The 7,456-nt window shown below is 50.2% G+C and overlaps 1 protein-coding gene across 1 annotated transcript in view; it reads left to right on the top strand.

Moving 5' to 3' along the window:
* Nucleotides 1–7,357, top strand: part of LOC107118674 (DNA (cytosine-5)-methyltransferase 1-like) — a gene marked incomplete at its 3' end in the record, with an annotated part of 40,684 nt that extends 33,327 nt beyond the window's left edge. Inside the window, exons 6-7 of the mRNA XM_015421033.1 lie at nucleotides 3,937–4,219; nucleotides 7,285–7,357. Of these exons, the coding sequence (XP_015276519.1) occupies nucleotides 3,937–4,219; nucleotides 7,285–7,357 (356 nt within the window). The remainder of the gene's footprint in view (nucleotides 1–3,936; nucleotides 4,220–7,284) is intronic.
* Between the last annotated feature and the right edge of the window lie 99 nt (nucleotides 7,358–7,456).

Genomic DNA, 7,456 nt, shown 5'->3' with positions numbered 1-7,456 from the left:
GCTTCTTGTGTCGCCACTGCTGTGTGTGCCGCCCTCGTCCTCCCCACTGACAGGCCATTGGGGGAGGGAAGCCAAGGCTCTGAGAGGGAGGCCCCACAAAAACGACTGGGGGGGGGGGCGAGCCCCGCGGTAGCTACGGGCCTGACGTGCTCCCTGACTTTAGTACTATCTGACTGGAATTTCCGAGTGTCCTTGTCATGGCTTACATCGCTTGCCCGGCTTGCCACAGATTTCAGTTTCCACGTTGTCGTGGTTTATACAGCATATCTGAGTCTCCGTGCACATGGGTGTCAATTTAAATCATAGCGCTCTGGAATTCGGATTGCTGCACACAGGCAACTCGTAAAAACAAAAGAGACACGCAAAGTAGTCTGGAGCGAGGCTGGAAATCAAAATGTGAAAAAGACAGCAGTACTGTATCAGTGAAGCTTCAAAAAAACAAGATAGTTTAATTTAGAACTTCAAAATCTGTGGAGAGATTTGGACGGGGAGAATTTCCCTGAGCAGCCCCTAATTATTATTGACTGAAAATACAGCTGTACATCTTTAATTATTGTCCCGTTCTCTCCCTGCCCAGCCTGCACTTTTTTGCAGAGTATACCTCAGGCTAACCCAGTCTCATCAGCTCTTGGAAGCTGAGCAGGGGTCAGCCCTGGTTTGTACTGGGTCAACTCAAAAAGTAGCAGCTCAACTCAAAAAGTTTTCCAGCGTATAAAAATCTAACAAACAAATATATAACCATGAAGGATTTCAGACAGCCTATCTATTCCATTTCAGGAACTGGTTACTAACGTTCCCACCCCCCCCCCCCCCGGTCATTTCAGACAGACACGTTTGAGTAACCGACTGTTAATGGAATATATTTGCCTGTTCAGACAATGCCGGTTGTCTCCTGTTTGGGAAGCGTGTCTGAGGCATTGTTGACAAAAACGGCTTTCCTCAGGTCTTCAATCCCTTCTTCCGGATCTGAATGGGCTGTGTAAAATGCCCCGTAGCGCTTCCTCCAGTGATGGGTTTTTCACGCCCTTTTTCCCTCAGTGCACGATCTCGCCTCTTTTTTTTGTTTTAATGTTCTATTGGGAGCGCTATAACGCTATAACAGGATGTCAAATCAGCGTCATAGCGCTCCCAATAAAATCTTCCCCCCATAAAGCCATCTCAGGGAGATCGTGCACATGGAGGAAAATGGCGGGAAAAGAAAGTGGCACAGTTTGAAATGGCCACAGCTCTTCAGAGACGGCTCCTTACCAGAAGTGAAATGCTGTGGGAAACAGCTGTCCCTGCACTGGTTTCCTCCATGACGGGCCAATAATGGAAACCATGCAGTTTTAAAAAGGTAATGTGAAATTGACCCATATTTTATAAACTTTTATCAGTTCTTCAGGAAACTATTACCATAAATGGAGGCTTGTAATTATTTATGGTATTTCTTCCTGCTTTTGAGTTAAGTATCCAAAAACGGGGAGCCATATTGTAATAAAATTAGCTTGAGGTGAAGTGGAATCATATTGAGTAATATTTTCCATTATTTTTGCTAATATATAGTAATCCCAGAGCTTTTTGAGTCAGACAGGTATATCTGGCCAAGTGCTCGATTTCCAGCATATCGCAATAGCTGTTTTGGCTGCTGAAAGTAATACCAATATTGTTTCCACTTTATCTGTGGGACTTTGATTATGTATCCAGTCATTTAAAAGTATGTTTTCTATTGTGGGTTTTATCTCCAAATATGTTATTAAATGAGTTCGTTCCAATACTGTATTCCAAAAAAATTTAATTCCTGGACAGTGCAGCCAACAGAACAAAATTTGAGTCCACTGGCAGCTTTAAGACCGTCAAAGTTTGATTCTTGATATAAGCTTTTGTGTGCATGCGAGCTTCTTCAGATACATTGAAACACATATCGCCAGCCATTATATATGGGAGGTTAGTTGCTAGTAAAAGTAAAGGTTTCCCTTACTCGAAAGCCAGTCGAATCTGACTCTACGGGGCGGTGCTCATCTCTGTTTCTATGCCAAAGAGCCAGCGCTGTCCGAAGACGTTTCTGTGGTCATGTGGCTGGCATGACTCGATGGCGAGGCGCGCGGAACGCTGTCACCTTCCCACCAAAGTGGTACCTATTTATTTACTTGCAAGTTCTTGCTTTCGAACTGCTAGGTTAGTAGGAGCTGGGGCCAGAGACGGGAGCTCACCCCGTCACGCAGCACCCGGGTCTCGAACTGCCGAACCACCGACCTTCCGGTCTGCAGTTCAGCGTCTTCACTGAGCCACCGCGGCCACCTGGTTATTTGCCAAGAAGGGCTAATTGGAGTCAAGATGCATAAGTAACTGAGCAATAAGTAAAGCAAAGACTGCATTAAAGCGGTTATCTGCATGTTAATTTGCTGCTCTCTGCAGGTCTTACCGACTGCTTTAATCAAATCTCAGCTATACTTATTGCTCGGTTACTTATGCATCTTGACTCAAATTACCCCTTTCTGGCAACTAAACCCCCCCCCCCCAATCATATGGAAGTCTGTTTCAGTGTATCTGAAGTATGTTTGCACATGAAAGCTTGTACCCAGAATTTAACTTTGTTGGTCTTCAAGGTGCCGCCGGACTCAAAACTTTGTTCTGTTGCTTCAGTCCAACACGGCGACCCACCTGAATCTATCTGAAGAAGCGTGCTCATGCATGAAAGCTTATACCAGGGGTGGTCAAACTGTGGCTCAGGAGCCATGTGCGCCTCTTTCACACATATTGTGTGGCTCCCGACAGGGCAGCTAGGGAAGCGAAGGGGAGGCATGCCTCCCGTCCCCTGATCGGTCTTCCCTTCCCCAGCTAATTCCCCTTCCTGGGTAGGCTTGAGGCAGAAGGGAGCAGAGAAAGAAGGCCAGTTTGGTGTCTTGGTTAAGTGCACGGACGCTAATCTGGGAGAACCAGGTTTGATTCCCCCACTCCTCCACTTGCACCTGGCTGGATGACCTTGGGCAAGCCATAGTTCTGATAAGGGCTGTGCTTGAAAAAGAGCTGTTTCTGTCAGAGCTCTCTCAGCCCCACCTGCCTCACAGGGCGTCTCTTGTGGGGAGGGGAAGGGAAAGGAGTTTGTAAGCCTCTCTGAGACTCCCTTGGGTAGTGAAGGGTGGGGTATAAATCCAATCTCTTCTTCTTTTACCTCACAGGGTGTCTGTTGTGGGGAGGGGAAGGGAAAGGAGTTTGTAAGCCGCTCTGAGACACCTTTGGGTAGTGAAGGGCGGGGGGTATAAATCCAATCTCTTCTTCTTTTACCTCACAGGGTGTGGGGAGGGGAAGGGAAAGGAGTTTGGGGAGTGAAGGGCGGGGGGTATAAATCCAATCTCTTCTTCTTCTTTTACCTCACAGGGGTACCCCACAGGTTGTGGGGAGGGGGAGGGAAAGGAGTTTGTCAGCCGCTGTGAGACACCTTTGAGTAGTGAAGGGCGGGGTATAAATCCAATCTCCTCTTCCTCTTCTTCTTCTCCTTCTCCTTCTCTTCCTCCTCCTCCCTTCTTCTCCCCTCTTCTCCCTTCTTCCTTCTTCCTTCTTCTCTTTAAATGCGTTCTCAAAGGGGCTACCCCCCCAAGCCTACAAATATCATTGGGCAAATAAATATCATTATCAATATCTATTTTTACCCCTTTTTGTTTTTATTTTTGGCAGTCTCATTTAATGTTAATAAAAGGCAAATGTGCATATTTTCCAATAAAAACCTATGTGTAATATTTGTTCACGGCGTGCGGCTCTCAAACATCTGACTTTTATTCTGTGTGGCTCTTACATTAAGCAAGTTTGACCACTCCTGGCTTATACCCAGAATCAAACTTTGTCGCTCTTAAAGGTGCCACTGGACTCAAATTTTGTAAGTAAACATAGATGTTCCCCATGCGTCCATGGACTCAGCTTGTTTGTCTCTTCCCCCCCCCCTCCCCAATCTCCCAGGAGCGGTACTTGGCCCAAGTCAAAGCCCTGCTCCCCAAAGAGCTCTCGTTGGAGAATGGAGACGCCCCGGAACTCGGCCAGAAGCCCAACGGCTACGCAGAGAACGGCACCTGTGGCAGCGATGACGAGTCCGAGAGACCGTGCCGCAAGGGGGTAGAGGATGCCGCCATGGAGACCGAAGAGGCAACCGCATCTTCCTCCTCCTCCTCGGCCACGCTGGCCTCGCCGACCGTCTCGAAAGCCCGTCGGGGTCGGAGGAGCAAGTCCAACGGCGAGAACAGAAGTAGGCAGCAGTTTGGGGACTGTCGGGGGGGGGGGTCTGGCCTCAGCTCACCACTCTTTTCTTCCAGCTGGTGCTTCACTCAGAAACACCAGGGCACAGGACTCTATGGGAATCGGAGCCACTGGCTTGGGAGGCCTTTTCTCCACAGGGGACTGGCTGCTGGTTGTTGTTGTCTCCTCCGGTGTGGCCCTGGGAGAGCCTTGCACTCTCCAAGTAACAACTTGCTGGTGATCCCTGGCCCCAGGGGTGTCCGGCTGTCCTTGACCAGGGCCTTCTCGGTCCAGGCCCCGACCTGACGGAACTCTCTGCCAAATGACATCAGGGCCCCGCGTGATCTTATGCAGTTCCGCAGGGCCTGCAAAGCAAAGATGTTCCGTCCGGCTTTTGGTTGAGGGCAGCAACAGTGACTCACTGGCTGGCACCCTTCCTCTTCCCCCTCCCCCTTTCTTGCTCTGAGCTTCCTTTCCCTCTGCCCAGAAAAGGGGCTGATAGTCTGGAACTGGGACAGGAAGAAGAAGAAGAAGAAGAGGAGGAGATTGGATTTATACCCCGCCCTTCACTACCCAAAGGTGTCTCAGAGCAGCTGACAAACTCCTTTCCCTTCCCCTCCCCACAACAGATACCCTGTGAGGTAAAAGAAGAAGAGGAGGAGACTGGATTTATACCCCGCCCTTCACTACCCAAAGGTGTCTCAGAGCGGCTCACAAAGTCCTTTTCCTCCCCCTCCCCACCACAGACACCCTGCGAGGTAAAAGAAGAAGAAGAGGAGATTGGATTTATACCCCGCCCTTCACTACCCAGAGGAGTCTCAGACCGGCTTACAAACTCCTCTCCCTTCCCCACCCCACAACAGACTCCCTGTGAGGTAGTTGGGGCTGAGAGAGCTCTGACAGAAACTGCTCTTTTTCAAGAACAGCTCTTATCAGAACTACGGCTTGCCCAAGGTCATCCAGCCAGGTGCAAGTGGAGGAGCGGGCAGTCAAACCCGGTTCTCCCAGATGAGAGTCCGCGCACTTAACCACCACACCAAACAAATAATATGATAGGAAAATCGCCAACTTAAATCTCTTATTTTGGACTGTAATTTTTATTAAGTTATATAATGAATTTTAATTTAAAAAAATATTTTATGGCATCATGCCTTGTACATCGTCCAGAGCCTGATGCAAGTGAAATGATCATGATGATGATGTAACAACAACTTATTTATATATTAAAACATTTATATTCTGCCTTTCCTCTTAGTTCAAGGCAGTTCAAAAAATAAAATAGCAAATCCCAGACAGAGCCAGTTTGGTGTAGTGGTAAAGTGCGCAGACTCTAATCTGGGAGAACCGGGTTTGATTCCCCACTCCTCCACTTGCACCTGCTGGATGACCTTGGGCAAAGCCATAGTTCTCTCAGAGCTCTCTCGGCCCCATCTCCCTCACAGGGTGTCTCTTGTGGGGAGGGGAGGGGAAAGAAGTTTGTAAGCTGCTCTGAGACTCCTTTGGATAGTGAAGTGCGGGGTATAAATCCAATCTCTTCTTCTTTTACCTCACAGGGTGTCTGTGGTGGGGAGGGGAGGGGAAAGGAGTTTGTAAGCCCCTCTGAGACACCTTTGGGTAGTGAAGGGCGGGGTATAAATCCAATCTCTTCTTCTTCTTTTACCTCACAGGGTGTCTGTGGTGGGGAGGGGGAGGGAAAGGAGTTTGTAAGCCCCTCTGAGACACCTCTGAGACACATCCTGTCTCACACAGTGGCCAGCCAGTTCCTCTGGAGGGCCAACAACAGGGCAGAGAGGCCGAGGCCTTCCCCTGACAAGAACATCAGAGGAGCCCTGTTGGATCAGAGCAGTGAGGCTCCTGGTCCAGCCTCCCGTCTCACACAGTGCCCAGCCAGTCCCTCTGGAGGGCCAACAACAGGGCAGAGAGGCCGAGGCCTTCCCCTGATAAGGGCATAAGAAGAGCCCTGCTGGGTCAGACCAGGGAGGGTCCCTCTAGTCCAGCATCACACCTCACACAGGGGCCAGCCAGTTCCTCTGGAGGGCCAGCAACAGGGCAGAGAGGCCGAGGCCTTCTCCTGATGTTGCCTCTGGGTTCTGGAATTGAGAAGATTAGTGCCTCTGAATGTGGAGGTTCCCCACAGCCACCATTGATAGACTTCTCCTCCATGTATCTACCTAGTCTCCTTTTCAAGCTCTCTGTCCTTGAGGCCATCACGACATCCCCTGGCAGCGAATTCCACATTTTAATCACACTCTCTGTGTAAAGTAGTCTTTCCTTTTGTCCGTCCTGAACATTCAAGCCCGTTGAACTGGAGAGGGAACAGCTGTTTGTGTCAAGTGGGCCTTTATTTGGGCTTGTGGAGATGCCGCTTTGGCAGAAAGCGCCGTCAGCTCGCAGCCAACTTAGGGAGACCCCGTAGGGTTTTTGAGGCAGGAGACATTCAGAGGTGGCTGGCCATTCCGTGCCTCTGCCTAGCAACCCAAGGGCTCCCCTGGTGGCCTCCCCTTCAAATACTAACCAGAGCAGACCCTGCTAAGCTCCTGCGATCTGACGAGATCGGGCCAGCCTGGGCCACCCAGGTCAAGGCAAGGGATGGACAGAGGTGGTTTGTCATTTCCTGCCTCTGCCTAGCAACTCGGGACTTCCTTAGTGGTTCTCACAACCAAGTACTAACCAGGGCCGACCCTGATTGGCTTCTGAGATCTAATGAGATCAGGCTAGTCTGGGCCACCCAGTTCAGGGCAGAGACAAACAAAGGGCTTTGCCCACCTCCGTGTAGTGACCCTGGATAGGACCCTGGTCCAGAGCAGACCCTGCGAAGCTCCTGAGATCTGACGAGATCGGGCTAGCCTGGGCCACCCAGGTCAAGGCAAGAGATGAGCAGAGGTGGTTTGCCCTTGCCTGCCTCTGCGGAGCAACCCTGGGCTTCCTCGGTGGTCTCCCACCCAAACAGTGACCAGGTCCGGCCCTGCTTAGCTTCCGAGATCTGACGAGATCCAGGCCGGTTTTATGCACTGTAAAAACGCATATGTTTTATGCGCGTTAGCAGCAACTCTCTCTGTTTGTTTTAATGCGTAGAGTCCCCCGGCAGTTCAAGGGTCACACGCAGTTCCGGCAAGCAGCCCACCATCGTGGCCATGTTTTCCAAAAGGTGAGTGAGGTTGTGTGTGTATTGGCCTGGCGTGTCCTTCCTTCCTTCCTTCCTTCCTTCCTTCCTTCCTTCCTTCCTTCCTTCCTTCCTTCCTTCCTT

The sequence above is a fragment of the Gekko japonicus genome, unplaced genomic scaffold, assembly GCF_001447785.1.
Source record: "Gekko japonicus isolate JY-2015 unplaced genomic scaffold, Gekko_japonicus_V1.1 scaffold4728, whole genome shotgun sequence".
Taxonomy (NCBI): Eukaryota; Metazoa; Chordata; class Lepidosauria; order Squamata; family Gekkonidae; genus Gekko; species Gekko japonicus.
Note: the sequence above shows the minus strand (reverse complement) of the source record. Positions and strands in the feature narration are given on the sequence as shown.